The sequence below is a fragment of the Neopelma chrysocephalum genome, unplaced genomic scaffold (assembly GCF_003984885.1).
Source record: "Neopelma chrysocephalum unplaced genomic scaffold, ASM398488v2 Primary Assembly neopelma1_96246, whole genome shotgun sequence".
Lineage (NCBI taxonomy): Eukaryota > Metazoa > Chordata > Aves > Passeriformes > Pipridae > Neopelma > Neopelma chrysocephalum.
Genome location: NW_020924895.1, coordinates 144,759 through 161,475, shown reverse-complemented (window position 1 = coordinate 161,475; position 16,717 = coordinate 144,759). Strand labels below are relative to the sequence as shown.

At 38.9% G+C, this 16,717-nt stretch overlaps 1 protein-coding gene across 6 annotated transcripts in view; it reads right to left on the bottom strand.

Annotated features, from left to right (window-relative positions):
• HOOK3 (hook microtubule tethering protein 3) overlaps positions 1–14,496 on the bottom strand; it is a 69,474-nt gene extending 54,978 nt beyond the window's left edge. For 5 of the 6 annotated variants that reach the window (XM_027708449.1, XM_027708451.1, XM_027708452.1 and 2 more), the window contains exons 1-2: positions 14,411–14,496; positions 5,122–5,194 (exon numbers count right to left, since the gene is read on the bottom strand). In XM_027708449.1, coding sequence (XP_027564250.1) covers positions 5,122–5,194; positions 14,411–14,433 — 96 coding nt within the window. In that variant the 5' untranslated portion in view covers positions 14,434–14,496. The remainder of the gene's footprint in view (positions 1–5,121; positions 5,195–14,410) is intronic. The other variant, XM_027708450.1, reaches the window with a different exon arrangement.
• Between the last annotated feature and the right edge of the window lie 2,221 nt (positions 14,497–16,717).

Sequence of the window (16,717 nt, the reverse complement as noted above, 5' to 3'; positions counted from 1 at the left end):
ACCCTCCCAGGTAACAGCCATCTGGCTATAGTACAGTACTACATACTTAGCACAGAGCTTTCAGTATGAGACTGACTCTTAGTACACAGCATTAATCCGATAAATTGACTGGAATGAATGTTGGGATGATGCGATCTGGCAACACCATACAACTCAATGTTTGGTCTTTTTTTCTCCTATTTTTATTTTCTTCTCACCTGTCATATGAAATCTCTATTTATTTAGTTACAATTTACTCCCTGTTTCCAACCTCAGGTCTGTCTAGATTTCTCTTTTTACAAATTTAGTTGTGTAACAAAGGGAAAGCCTGATGAAGTGGACAGCAGAAAATGCCCTTAAGCTTGTGATGGTTGACAAAAAGGGGGCATGGGTTATCTAACCTTTTGTTTTTTCTCCAACATTATAACAGCCAGCCCCCAATTTTGCATTATTCTGACATCACATGTATGATTGAAATCCTGTTTGTGCTGAACACACTGTGTGAATTGATTTATTTTTGTTTATTTCAGATCCTGAGTAACCTCTGGAAGTGTTGCTATGGCGCACACTCAAGCGTTTCAAGAATTCAGATATCTCATTAAGGTGCATTCTTCCCATCTGCACTTAAAAGAGGGGTGAGGGGAGGAGGGGTAGGTGGGTGTGGGAGTGTGGGTGGGGAGGGAGTGTGTGCATGCATTGTTTGCATTGTTCCCACCAGACACACTGGGTTTCTGACTTATACTGCATCTTGCAGAAGCATGTCTCATCGATGATTACAGATGGAACCTAGAGAAAGATTATACCATTAGCTTTGGGGGCTATTCCCCTTCAGACTGTCTTCTACAGAAAGAAAATTCCCAAAAGAACATATACAGCCACATCCTTGGCAAGGAAAGAAAAATTAAATGTGGGTCTGAAAACAGACAGCAGTCCCACATGCAACTTATATTTGGAGATGCTGTTGACTTAGGAATTAAGGGTATATCAAAAGAGAATAAAACATATCAGTTGCTAATTATCTTTGTGACAGAAATGAATGCTGGCTTACAATACACCTATAATCTCTGCTTCTTGCTTGAAGAAAAAAAACATTCACATGACAGACTTCCACCATAACAGATAAAAACCCTTTAAAAGGATGCTGATGAATAAGTGCTCCTTACCCTGCAAAAGAACAAGAAAGTAGTAGCAAAACAATACTGTACACTGCAAACCAGCTTCCACTACTCCATCAGTCAAGCCAGCTTGTACTGCAGAAAAATTCAGAGCGAACACAACTGTACTACTGCAGGGAGTCAAAATTAATTCTCAAAAATCACGTTTGTTTACTTAGATTGCAGCATTCATTGGTTATTCCATTTTGCAATATTATACCAAACAGGTATCACTCAAACTGTACTAGTTGCAGAAAGTCCAGTGGCTCCAGCTGTTTGAATGTGCTATTCAGTACTGGAACAAACACAGCTTGCTACTATATACATCGATAAAATTGTACTTTAAACTGATGGTGTAGTCTGAATGCCAAAGCAAAAAGTCCAGAAGTCAAAAATCTTCCTTTCCCAAGCTTCCCACACTGAATGGGAGGAAAAAAGGGGTGACAATTTTATCCCATGCCTCAGACAGTCAACAGTTTATTCAGTAATTGCCAAAACTGACATGTGTGTATCAAATCAATAACTTTTACCTTGATTAAGGAATTTCATTCCTGGAAAATTTTAGCAGCAGAACTCCTTTCTATGCTGTCTTCCATTTTTCAACAAAGGTTTTATGTTCAAGATGTCATCTTCTTCAGCATGAAATTGTACATAATTTAAACTCTGACTATATTAAAGTGTTCAGTTGTACATAATGAAAGAGATAATGGATTTGCTTTTTTTTTTTAACCATCATAAAATTGCAGATGAAAAGTAAGTTTCTTTGTTGCCCAAAGGAAGACACAAACTGTTCTGCATGCCGGTGTATGTAACCCTGACGAAGTAACATGTTTCTCTACTAAACACTGGTCAGCTGTAAAAACTAGAATGTTTGCTGAATGGTTCCTACTTTGCAAGTCCCCTGAGTTCTAACATTTCCCTTTTTCTATCCTGTGCATTTCTCAATCTCTCAAGTCTGGCAACTTGCCCTGAAACCAAGAACATAAAAAGATCCTTGTGAATTTATCTGTTTCTTTTAAACTGGTACAGCAACAGGCAAAATATTTTTAACGACCACATTATTGCAGTTATCAAAAAATGAACTGCTAAACAAAAAAAATAATGAAACCTGAGCCATATATTCTTGTTATTCTCCATATAGGACAACACACAATTTAAAATTAATAATCACATCACTCATTACCTTCTCCCAGGTAACAAGTGACAGGACAGAACAGGACAGAAGGAAATAGCCTCAGGTTGCGCAAAGGGAATTTTGGATTAAATATTAGGAAAAAACTTTCATGGAAAGTGTTGTAGAGCATTGGAACAGACAGCTCAGCCAAGTGGTGGAGTCACCATTCCTGCAAGTGTTCAAAAAATATGCAGATATGGCATTTGGGGATACATTGTAATGGTGAACATGGTAGTGGCACTAGGCTGACAGTTAGATTTGATCTTAAATGTCTTTTCCAAGCTTAATAAGTCTATTATTCTATCATTTTCTGAGTACTTCTATCAACAGTGATTAGGAGGGCTGTACCAGGCCTACACTTACCTCTGCAGGCCCTCCTAACCACAGTTTCACAAAGCAGAACTACCTGTATGTCACATTTTGGATTGTTTTTATATATGTTCCCCTACCAGACTGGCTCCTTCATGTGGTTCATAACACTGAGAGCTTGTACACGTGGTGATTATTATACCATATGGTGTCAGAGGCAAAGAGTGACTATGTTCAGCAAAAGGAATATAATGCAGTCATTTTCACAACTTGTGAGGCAGTGAGGTAATCCAGTTATCATTTCTCATGGCACTTCTCAAAACACGAAAGGAAATCTACAACATGGAGTCATTCAAGTATGCTGTCTACATGTGAAATCTAGTAACAAACACATGCCTAAAAGAAGGCTGCAGTGAGGTGGGGGGGTCAGTCTTCTCCCAGTTAGCAAGTGACAGGACAAAAGGAAATGGCCTCGAGTTGTAACAGGGGAAGTTTAGACTGGCTATTAGGAAAAAATCCTTCACCAAAAAGGCTATGCAGCATTGGAGCACGCTGCCCAAGGAAGTAGTGGAGCCACTGTCCCCAGAGGTATTTAGAAGATGTGTATATGTGCCACTTGGGGACATGGTGTAGTGGTGGACTTGGCAGTGCTGAGTTAACAGTTGGACTTGACGATCTTAAAAGTCTTTTCCAGCCTAAATGATTCTATGAATAGAAATGCACAGACTGAAGTGTTCCCACAAGCCAGACTATAAATGACTGATTGGCTGATAGACATCTACTAATAATGTTTACTCACATATAAAGAAGAACACTTGGCAAAGTATAGGATTACTTTTCTGGTTAAAAAAATAAGAGTTAAAGTATCACACTTATGTCTTTTAGTATTCTTCATGAAAAGGGAAGTGCTGTACAAAAAGCTGAATTATACATCTTTTTTAAACAAAAAATAATCAGTCTTTAGTTCTTGTTTACATAGATACATGAAAAACAAGATGGAATGACATCAGAAAGAAACTGAAATTTGACCTGATGTTTTTCCACTCTCAGTCACATAAGGAAGTTACTAGATTGCTCAGCTTTTTTTTTTTTTTCACACCTGCTAAGCCTTGCATCTGCCAAATTGGTGGGAGACATAAAATAATATTTATTCCTCAAGCTCCATATGACAGCCACAGAAGCTGCTGCTCTGCTTTCAATCAGCTGAAATGCTATTATAACAAACAGTTCTCAATTTGTTGTTCCCCACATTAAACAGCCAAGACTTCAATATGAAATACTTAGAAAATACCTCCAAAGAAATATTTTACAGAAAAGCAAAATCTTGTATCCAGCTGTTCATTCGCAATTCCATACACTTCTTTGGAAAGGTCATTTAAATGAACTGCCCTACATGCAGCAGAACTCAAAAGAGTTTTAAAGCTTTTTTTAGGGATCATGTCCTTTATTCACCAGTCAGTCAATATATCCTCATCAATGTACCCACATTTTTGCTGGCAGCCCTACTAGACAAAACATTCTAAAGCATTCCAGACTTGCACACAGCTGGCCAGACAGCAGATACCACGCCGACAGGTCTACTGACCAAATCAAAACATACACAGCAGCAGTGTGCTCCATCTTTGTCTCAGGGAATTCAGACAGTGATGCTGACAAGCCTGCAAGTACTAAAGCATTTCACAGCTGTAGCCGTTCCTGAGATGCTCAGAATGGTTTTTGGTGGCTGGAACACAGGAAACATGAACTAACAGTCAAACCACAACTGCTCTGTTTTCCCAATTAGTCAGGCTAAAAATGGAAATGTAGAAAGGTGCATAGATCACTCTCTGAACAAAACTACTCAGAAACTACACTAATATCTCCATGTACAACTGTGTTCTTCGGGTTCTAAAGCAAAACGTTCCTCAGCCACAGAACTGGAAATTTGATTGCCTTAAGGTTTGCAGAGAAAGTACTAGAATGCCAAGTGATACAAATGACCCAGCAAATAGACTGTGGTGGAAAACCATGCTGAGTAGAAACACAGAAGAAACACAACTTCCTCTCCTAAAGATCAGTAGTTCTGCAGAAATGAAAAAGTAAAAGGAAGAAACACTTTGCCATTTTTTTTTTTAATATATTGCTTATTATGCTCCTCTTTTTATGCAGCTGCTTCTCAGAGCTCCTTTTTTAAAGCTACTTTCACACTGTGCATTAAAAAAAAAATGTTTCATTCAACATTTGAAAAACAAGAGAGGTAATGATGCATAAAATTTGTTTTAATATTTTCCTTTTAAATCATTGAAACCTATTTACAAGTTTAAAATGTCTTTTCTTTGCTAAACTGTGCAGGACTAGAACAACACAAGAAATATAAAACCAAATAAGTGTAACTAAAACAGTTGAAAATTCAAAATTATGTACTATAAAGCAAGGTCCTAATCCGGAAATATGCTAGTACTTAGGCACAATATTGTATTAAGAACTGAAGTAGAGATTCGCAGACAAGCAAAGTAGTTCAAATACCTTCAGCCTCCAATTATCTCCTACTTCTGTTTTGATTCTGTTCAGCCAATTTTCATCAAAGTAAGCCGGGTCTCTGAAACACAAAGAGTGTAGAGTATTCATTAAAAACAGGTTAGAGAAACTGTAAGTACACCTCAGTCATTAAGCCCCGATCTCAGGCTTCAGGTCATTTAAATGACTACCTCTTCTGTCTGACACGTTGCCTGAATATAGTAGCTCAGAATCCTGTTACTACTCATTTCTCTAAGGCCTTGCACCCTGTTGATGGCATAGCTTCATTTGTGTGCCATGGGCAATTAATGCTTTTGACAAAGCTGCTGTACCTGGAACGAATTATGCCACTTTTTCCTCCATAAATCCGACCTCTAATTTCTCCTCTAGTGCTGGAGCAATATTTAGTTGCACTCCTGGAAAGTGTTAAAAATAAATACTTTTCCACATATTATGGATCCCTACTGCTGTACACTGCTTACAACTACTCAACTTTTAAATGAAAAGCTTGAGATTGAACAATACATATGCTGTCTTTATACAGTGAGAAGAGTTAAAGGAGTAGGTCAATATAAGGAATGGTTCATATTTCATCCAACATATAAAGTTAATACAGTTCAGAGTGAAAAAAAAAGCCCACCTTTTCTATTTTTTTTTATTAGCAAAAGGCTCTTAAGAGTCAGTGTGGTAGGCCAGGTGACACTTCCACACAAAATATTCTATTTTCTGGACTTATACTGCTGCATTTTCCACTGAGTACTATTAGATTTACTGCTGTACCCACTACAGATAGAAGGGTTCTGGACTGAGCTCTTTTTTTAGGGGTAAGATGCTGTGAGATCTCTTGGCAAAAGTTCAAGAAAACTCTGAACATGCCTGGAGAGTGAAATAACATTCATATCATATATACTGTAAATCAGCAATTACACCAGTACTTTATTAGGGCACAGACTTTGTACCTGATGCACAGCATCTCCTGTATTCCATCCTTCCCACAATGTCTTCACGATGCACCAAGGTCTGCAAGCAGTACTACATTTACAATACACAGCAATGGAGAAAGATCACAGAAAGCAATGTTTCTCTACTGATACATTCCCATTGCTATTTTTACACATTTTGTTACAGATCTTCTGGTGAAGATTACAACATATTTCCTTTCCTTTAATATGGCATCAGCAAACATATATCTGGAAGAACAGCTTTAATTACTAGTTAAATTGATGACTCCAAATTATTTCCATTCTAAAACAGTACAGTTCTAGCACAGGTGACATAATCAAAACTATTAAATAGAAAAAGCAATGTCTTATCCAGAGTTTCACCTGGTTTTGAAATAAATGTTTTCAAATAGCTTTCAATGGCTTCTCTGTCATGAGAAGACAAGTAAAGCTAAAAATAAAATTGATTCAAATACATGTAAGATCTACAACATATGAAGAAGGCTCACATTCAGCTTTCACATGAACCAATTAGCTCTCCTTGCAAAAAGTCTCAAAAAGTCTTAATTTGCCTAACTTCTATTCAATCACAACAAAATCATCTGTACAGTAATGAAAAAACATGCAAGTTCAAGCCCCATTTTAGGTGTGGAGTTCAAAAACCATCCCAGTATCGGGTCTTCTGGGAATTCACAACACACAAAGTAAGCCTGGCTTAACAACAGACTCACAACTACAAAATGTTCATGTGGCTGAGAAAGCAAGTATGACTAATTACCTGTACTTCACCAGCAAAAAAGATCAACAGGACTTTCTTAAGGATTGTATCTTATAATTTTAAAGGTTGCACTTGATCATTTACATCTTCAGCTACTTCAAGGTTGCAGTGTCATGAAAATTGACTTACCATTTTCATGGCAAATAATGACTCTAAGAAGCAACATGGCTAACCATAAACAATGTTTCTCACAAGGAAAATTATATTTGGACTGACTGGACAGCTGATATTGCATACCCAGTTTGCAACAATAAGAGCATCAATAACAGCATCAGCTGAGGAAGAGTAACAAAATTCCAGGGTTAGGTCTAACTCACTCCACTCAGGAAGCTTCAGGAAAAGAAAACAGGCAGCTTTTCTCAGTTACTACTGTAAAAATAACACATGGATCAGCAACCACCTTTTACAGTCTTGATGAGAGTCATAGGCTACCTAAACCTTTATATATGTCATCAGACATAAGTAAGGAAAGTCCCTGAGAACTAAATCTAAGCTCAGTGTGGCAGTTCTCTTCCACAGATCCTATTGGTTTTTTTACTTTTATGTATACAAATCTCATGGAAGCATCCAAGGGTCCAGCAGCTCACAGGCAACCCATTTAAAATCATGCCCATATAACAGTGGTCAAAATAGTACCAACAACTGCCCTTAGAGAACCTTCATACAGGTTACACAATAATTAGTTGCATACTGGAAAAACACTTTGCCAGGAATACAATAAGCAGATAAGCAACAGGTTGGATATCAACACCAAGAAAATACAGAGATCACCCTTTCCTTAAAATAAATCACCTGCCCTTATAATTTCATTTCTGTCTTCAAAAGTCCAATTAAAGTTCATGATTAATACCAACAGAAATGCTTTCTCTATATATCAAACTATTGGAAATCAAATCTGAAATAGAAACTATTCCACAAGGATTTCTACACATACTTCTTAAAAGGGGCTTCTAGACGTTAGGTCATTCACAGTCCTTGCTGCAAACAAATCTTCCTCTGCTAAATTTTAGGGAATCAGGATTCGATCATATTCAGAATTTTTTAACTGCCTTAGTCTGTGTCATTAGAAAACAACAGTGCCATTCTTATGGTGTTTGATAAAGCATCACCTAAGGAAACACAAAAAATGTGTGCTGAGAACTGTGCAGCTAAACCTGCCATCTCATTTTGAAGAACCGCTGCACTAAAAAAGGGCAGTGGATGGAACATCATCATTACCAGGAGACAACTCGTTCATGAACCAAGTATTTTGAATTCAATAAGTTTCTGAGCCTAGATCCAAACTCAGACCACCTCTCGCACTGGATAACTTTTCAGGTTTAGAAAGGTATTTGTGTATCAGTTGATTGCTGCCTAGTATCTGAATAGTACTGTAGATAATTGGGACTTTTCTTCAGAGCACTGTTGATAATGCTTTATCACTTCATGTGATGTTTTCAGCAGTCCTCATTTATACCATCTCCATCTTATTTTGTATGCAAATTTTCCTTTATTTAAGCAGTCATCTCTCCATATCACAGATGCCAAGAGACAGAAATACTCTTCTGAAGAAAACCAACCCACAGAGCATGTAGTATAACTCATGATTATTACTCATTTTGACAGTGGTACAGTAAACTGCTTCAAGAAACGTCTGTTTACAAAAAATTCCCTCCCCCAGCAACAATATATTAGCATGGCTTTTGTGTTCTGCATGTGTCAAAACATACACAGTGTGCTGCAATGTATAATATATCGAATGAATAATTCATTAAGAGGACACGATGCACATCTCCTACATTTACCAAGGCCAGTATGACACAGGAAGGAAGAATCAAAACAAGAGGGACACCTGGTACTAAACAGTCTCCAGAGCGAGATGAAAGGAAAATTTTAAAACATAGTATAAAACAGGAAATTATGCTGTTCTAGGGATACTAGTGGACAGTAAAAACAAAAGGAACATCTGAGAAGGCTAAAAAAAAAAAAAAAAAAAAAAGAAAGAAAATAAGGATGCAACTCAGAAGCAAGCTATGGCACTTCTACCAGCATAAGCTACATGATTTTAGGAACACAGTCTACTCATAGACAGTTTAAACATGTTTTCCTTCCAATCCTTCTCCTGGAATACAACAACACTCTGTAAAATAATCATCAACACTGATTATGTACAGGCATCTTATCTTACTGTATTTCATACCACTGCTAGTCAGGACCAATAACCTTCACATCTGAAAACAAACAAACAGTGAATCTTGCATAATAACACAAAAAAAAGTAAGCTAAAGCTTAGGCTGATTTTCCTCCTCCAAGACAATATAGTCAGCACTGGAGAATTTCATTCAACTGTACTTTAACCTGAAATTTGAAGATAAAGGTTTATGCTATAAAGAAAATGTCCCTCAGGGATTTACCAATAACTTTATTAACAACTGAGACTGTAAGCAAAATGCTCATGCTTGGTTACACAGAACACACTTCTGCCATTTTCTACCACATACTATGTCAGAAGTGAAAAGCTTCTGAAGGTGTTAGTAATTTCCACTGCAATCTTTTCTTCCTTTCTTGCAGCAGCTTTGTTACAAAGAATTCTGATATATTTGTTGTGATTGATTGGCCCTTACCTACAAATGGGCTGCTACTTTGAATGCAAAAAATATTGAGAACTATGTACAAAAGAATTCAGAACAATGAAAGAAGCTTTTGGCCCCTTCTGAACACTTGGCACAAGGCACAGCTAGTTTTTATCAGCTGATGAATAAGCAGTGTTCCTCCTTTTTAATTTTACTGACAATAAATCCTACAGTTCTTTATTGTGCACATTTTCTCTATGTCTAAAACAACAAATTCCCCAAACTAGGGATCTCTCAAAAACTGTTCCTTACGATAAACTACTACCTCCTCTCCTCATAAGTACCAGTGAACTCTTCCTATTCAGGTAGAGGTTAAAAAAACCAGAAATAATATGGTTCACTTTCAAACTTTTAGGTTTTCCGGAACAAACGTTATCCTCATTCTCCTATGGAAATACATCCAGATCACTGGACCACACCAATATCTTTAAATTTTCATCACTGCTCTTCCTCACTTAATTTGATTTCTTCATTGACAATATTTTCTTCATTCCTAATGAATTTTTTTCTTTTTTTTTCTTAAATTCTCACTGGATATATTAATCTGCTATTTCAGCCTTTACCTAATTAACCTCTTAGTACTAGTAGGCTCAAAGAACATGTACTAATAAAGAGACTCAAATAGGAGGCAGCTATACTGAAAAACACCCAATTCCCAAGGAACATGAATTACAAAAACAGTACTTCACCCTTCTCAGTGGAATAAGAGTAACAGTACTTCACTTTTGTGTCTGCATCCAAGACAATAAACTTGCCCTTTGAAGATTACCTTTTTGACAGATTTTCATGTGAAAGACAAGTGTTCAAGTTTTCACTGCAAATGACACGTTTGCAGTGACCTGGTGCTTTCAGGCTGTGCTTATTCTTTGCTATTTAATGTCACTGCATGACTTTTCCAAATAACCTTAAGTCTTGCTCTTACACATTTCTCTACCTGCCAGTGCTGCTTACATAAAAAGAAGGGTAGACTGCAAAAGCCTGCTCTAGACTTGCTTCAAATTGTTGAACATTCCCTAATTCCCTAAATATTCTTCCTATGGTATCTTTTCAAAGGACCATAAAAAGGATTTCACCCGGTAGGGTTGAATTTGTTTTTGTTTTCAAGAAAGAATACTTTCAATGGCTTTGTCAACACAGTCCTGATCAGTTTTCTATTCAGCTATACAAATGCTGATCCCTGTATTTGACCTATATTCCAATCTCTCACATCCAGGGAAACAGACAATGTTTGGCTATTCTGCAACCCTACTCCAAAAATCAATTAGACTAATCTTCTGTTACACTTCTTATTATACACTGTTTATCTTCTACTTTTCTGTTAAAAAAAAAAAAGGCAGCAATAATACTTTCCCCAAAGATTGTTCATATGTTAACATACAGACTGGGGAATGAGATGCTGGAAAGCAGTGCCATGGAAAGGGCCCTGGGGGTCCTGGTCGATGGCAAGTTGAATCTGAGTCAGCAGTGCCCTGGCAGCCAGGAGGGCCAACCCTGTCCTGGGGCATCAGGCAAAGCATCGCCAGCCGGTCGAGGGAGGGGATTGTCCCACTCTGCTCTGACCTGGGGCAGCCTCACCCCCGATATTGGTGCAGTTTGGGCACCACAATTCAAGAAGGATATGAAGCTGTTAGAGAGTGTCCAAAGGAGGGCAGTGAAGATGGTGAAGGGCCTTGAGGGGAAGCCGTGTGAGGAGCAGCTGAGGGCACGTGGTCTGTTCAGCCTGGAGAAGAGGAGACTGAGGGGAGAGCTCATTGCAGTTACAACTTCCTTGTGAGGGGAAGAGGAGGGGCAGGCACTGATCTCTGCTCTGTGGTGACCAGTGACAGAACCTGAGGGAATGGCCTGAAGTTGTTCAGGGGAGGTTTAGGTTGGATATTAGAAAAAGGTTCTTCCCCCAGAGGGTGGTTGGGCACTGAACAGGCTCACCAGGGCAGTGGTCACAGCACAAAGCCTATCTGAGTTCAAGAAGCATTTGGCACATGGTGTGACTCGTGGGGTATCCTTTTGGGCCAGAAGTTGGACTCGATGATCTCTGTGAGTTCCTTCCAACTCACCATATTCTGTTATTCCTATTGTAAATCCGAGATCAGATTGCTGCTGCTCTTCAAAGTTTATCTCAAAAAGAACTAAGTCAAGATGTAGCAATATTGTTGCTAAATTGCTGCATGAGATTCTCTGCATCCATTACACAAGTAAGCAAAATGTTAAATCTGAAACACAACTATCAGAAAGTAAGATAGTCAAACACTAATTTTGTCAGGTTCAAATTATTACCTAAGGCATAAAGAAAGAATTATAAATTGTTTAGGTGATCTTTACTATGTAAACTGGACAAAGTAAAGAATTTCTGTGTTCAGTGGCAGTACCGCAGTTGTTACAGAAAATATTTTAAAATCATGCTACAGAAATGCAATATTTGAATTTTACATGTGTTTTTGAAACATCACTTCATCAGTTGAAAACACTATCTCAGAACCACATGCTAAAAAGTGTTGCTTTGAAATATTTGACTACGTGGAGACTTCCCCTTGTCCCCCTTTTATTCTTCCTGTGAACTTCTCTCACTAGCAGTCAGGCTCCTGCTCCTGAGGATCTGAACCTACAGAACAGATTCAGTGTCCTCACAGCAGTTACGGTGCCAGGAGCTCTGTCAAACAAACCATCTGTGTTCACCAAACCTGAGCCATGCTGCAACACAAGAGGGGAGTGGCAAGTGTTAGCACAATGGAGGACCCTGATCTTCTGACTAACACCATCCAAGAAGGGTTGCTGCTTGCTAGGGGTTTGAATTCCTGGCATTGTTGAAAGACTGCCAAAGCTTGTCCAGCCCTTAACACAATTACTCTTCCTGCTCTTCCACCTTGGCACAAGCTGTACAGCTAGGGAAACCTGGAAAGTACAGTGTGATTATGTGGCTTTGGAAGCTATGGCAAAGGCTCAACTGATGTCCTTCCCAGCTGCATCAGTTAGTGAGAAGGTTCTGAGGAACAGACAGATCCTGCAGGTCAACAACCAGCTGTGAACTGGTTTTGGCAAGGTTTTAGTTTCGATGGCCACTGAACCCTTTTGAGAATCAAGGACTGCTTTGAAGAGATGGGATCCACTTGACTGTGGTGGGCAAATGCATCTTCACCAACAGGCTGGCCAACCTGGTTAGACCAGTTTTGTAGAAGGAAAAATAGAGAAAGAAACATTTACTGACAAAGTAGTGGACTCTGCTGAAAAACAAAGAATGTGGGACAATGTGAACAAGAGATACCTCACAGTCAACAAAACAGGGCTGGGTGAAGAGGGATCACTCCAAGCATAGGCACATAAAGGAGGAAAGGCCTACAGAAAAAAACTCCAGGGAAAGCTTCATTCTTGGGACTCAGCAAGACTGGATGCATATGTGGAGTGTTTGTGCACTAATCCATGCAGCATGGAGAACAAATGGGAAGAAACAGAGTTCTGCATGTAGTTACAAGGCCACAGTCTCACTGGGATCACGAATACATGGTAGGATGGCTCCCATGACAAGGCTGCTGCCACGAATGCATACAGGCTCTTCAGGAAGAACAAGCTGAGAAGGCAGTGACAAGGGAGATGCCCTTCATGCGAGAGACCAGTGGGAATGCATGAGCTCTCTCTTCGGATGGATATGAGCCAGCTAAGAAATTATGGGTCAGGATGACCAAGCAGACCAAGATAAGTGACATTGTTACATATTCCTGCTACAGATTGCCTGAGCAGGATAATATCATCCTGGACAAACTGATGAAGCACAACTTGGGTAAGTGGATAGCAAGGTGGGCTGAAAAATGGTTGAAATGCCAGGCTCAAAGGTTTATGAGCAGAAGCATGGAGCCCAGGCCATTAGCAGCCTACCCAAGGGGCCGATACTGTTAAATGTTTTTAATAGGGACCCAGATGATGGAACAGAGGGAAATTTGTCATACAATATAAAAACGGAAGGAGTGTTTGATACACCTAATAGTTGTGCTGCCATTTAGGAGGAATGTGACGAGCTGGAAAAACAGGCTGACAGGAACCTTACACATTTCACAAAGGTACATGCAAATAAACACCATACACCAGTATATGCTGGGGGCCAACTGGCTGGAAAGCAGCTTTGCAAACAAGAAGCTGGATAGAAACCAAGCTGAACACACTCCAGCAACATGTCCTTGTAGCAAACAAGGCCAATGACAACCTGGGTTGTGTTGGGAAGATCATTGGCAGCAGGCCAAGGGAGGCACTACTCAGATCTGGTAAGACTACATCTGAAATGCTGCATCCTGGGTTCTCCAGTATGATAGGGACCTGGACATACCAGGAAGTTCAGCAAAGGCCAAATAAGATGATTAACAGACTGCAGGATCTGCCATACGAGGTGAGACTGAGTGAGCTGTTCTGTTTTTTTAGCCTCAAGAAGAGAAGGCTCAGTGGGATCTTACCAATCCTGTGTATAAATAGCCTGATGGTTCCTTCTTTATACCCTCACATAATCTCAGTGGTGTCCAGTGAACAGGCAAGAGGTAGTGGAAACAAACTGAAAGACAAGTACTTCCAACTGTGCACCACTAAACTGACAGTTCCATTCAGTTTATCACAGAAGTTTTATTGCATAAAACTAATTCTAACGTTACTGACTGAAGTTTCAAGCAATGATCAGGGCCAGCTACCTTATCTTGCACTGGTTTCAACTTTAAGTGTGAATCTGTAAGTTTAGTTTTAACCCAACTTACTTTTCACTAAGTTCACCTTGAATAAACACCTCCCTAAAACAAAACTTTTCTTTTTCATTTAAGCTAGTTATCTGAAAACTACAGAGAAAAATCATATTAGTCATGTTCCAGTTTAAAGTACCATCTAAGCATAGGACCCACATCCTTATGGAAACCAGCCAAGACTGAACTAAAACACATGTAAATACAGAAAAATGTACAAATAATAAAACTTCGTTCGTTAAGTAAACAATTCCTTACATTTTTTGAAGAACCTGGGCCATCACAACCCCACTCGTTAAATCTTCCACGGTCTGGCATGGTGCCTCAACATTAAACGTCTGGATCTGTGGTAAAAAGGAAAAGGTTATCTTCTTTTACTTGAATGTCAAAGAATTTTCAGAAGTTTAAAAAAATGCTACCAGTAGCAAACAGAACAGATTAAACTCCACGAACGCATTTAGTGTACATGTTAGGTTTAAAAAGCTTTATATTTAATAGCAATCAAAGAAAAGAACAGGGCTTAGCATCCTTGTTTTCACAATAAACTTCGTTATAAATAACTGTAGTACATTCTCCAAAAGACTAATTTTCCACCACATTTTCTACTTTGAAAAGTCACCGGACCATGAAAGTACTTCCAGAGCATACATTCAAAAAAACCCACTCTCTCAATTAACATACGTAAGAAACTCGGTTTTTAGAAGTAACACTGATCACACAAATTGTTCATCAGCTCTCCACAACCAGAAGATCAAACGCAGAGTGACATATTCCAAACTTAATTATTCCCTACTATCAGATGGAAGAGGAGAACCAAGTGCTGCTACACCTTAATGGGTCTATGCACCACTAGTGTTCTAAATACTTCAGGGTGTTTTATCAACACAGTGACAGGCACTACAGTCCACAAAGCAAAGCTCTTTTCTTCCTTCCTCTCTTGGTGAGAAGAGTCTATCTACTTCAGCACAACCTTTTTAACTGGTCTACATTATTCTGAATGAACATTAATTTTAAATGATGCGGATGAGTTCTGTGAAAATAATGTTGATGACGTTATTTGGAGGGTATCTGCCTAATGCTCTCTGCTACTATCCTTCTCCTAGGAGAAGCCTGGGTTTATTTGTAGAAAGGATGCTCATGTGCATCACAGATAAGACATGCTACAAGAGCTCTTACAGCTTCAGAGTACATAAATGTTAGATACATCAACCAATTTTTTTCTGAACATAATGTACAACCATTCCTGTTTTAGTGGCATTTGAAACAGTAATACTGGTCAGAGTCATTTCCCAATAAATACCCTTTATGTATGTGTCTCACAATAAAAGACAGCTCATGTAACAGTGGAAAATTTTGCAGTTCCTTCTCTGAAGAGAAGACCCTCAAAAAAATCAAGGGCACAATAGTCAGATTCTCACAATACCTTCTGAACGTCATGTTAGCATGCCAGCAATGCCACTTAATATTTATTTGGAGAACAGGCACCTAGGTTCTTTTCTTTTCTTTACTCTGGAAGAAAAAAACCTAGCATTCAATTAGGAAAAAATACAGCAATGATATCCATGAAAAGCCAAAAAAACCGAGTCCCCAGAGTATGTTTGCTGATCAAGTTCAACTGTGACCAATGAATAGTCACAAATGATGTCCATGTTCCAAAAGCACAAGGATTCACATGCCATTGAGAATACTAATGTTTTTCATAGTTAGATGACAAAGAACAGAAAGAAAGGCTGAAACTAACATGACTTGTTTCTTCACATACACTTAAACTTTGTAATAAGTATTTTATTTGCTTGTATATTTCAATTGTGTCAAATTTATGCTCCAAAACATTTATTCAAATCTTTAAAAAAGAACTATATCCTTTTCATATCCTTCAGAGATTATCCTTCAGAGATATGAAAGTAACAAATTCTCTTCAAAAACTCTTCCATAAAACATCTTTACAAATTTATGTCAAAGTTAAACTCCTATACCATTCTCAGATAGTTCTACAGTATCCTAAAGTGCTCTAAGAAACAGCAGAGTTCATTTTCTAGAAGGGACAAAATGATAAGAATGTAGCAGTGCAGAAGCAGAGTCCAACTATGCAGACAAATAAGCAAATTTTTGTGTGCATGTGGGTGTAAGTCCCTCTAAACAGCTATTCAGTAACACCTGTTAAAACAGTGCTCTTCCTCTGCATTGTGATTTGTTTCCTTCTGGGAGACTTCTCTCTCTTCCTGCTGGAACTGCTCCTCTGCTTCTAATTCCTGAGTGCTTGCAATACGGTCCCCATCGTTAGTTCCACAAAGCTGTCAATTAATTCCCATTCCCTGACAGGATTCTCGGATATTTTTCCCCAGTATCGCTACATGGAGCCCTGACATCACATGTGTGGGCCCACATGAACCTCATGAGGTTCAACAAGGCCATGTGCACGGTGATGCAGCTGGGTCAGGGCAACCCCTGTTATCAGCACAGGCTGGGGGATGCATGGATCAAGAGTAGCCCTGCAGAGAAGGACTTGGGGATGCTGGTGGGTGAGAGGCTGGACATGACCCAGCAACACGCCAACCATATCCT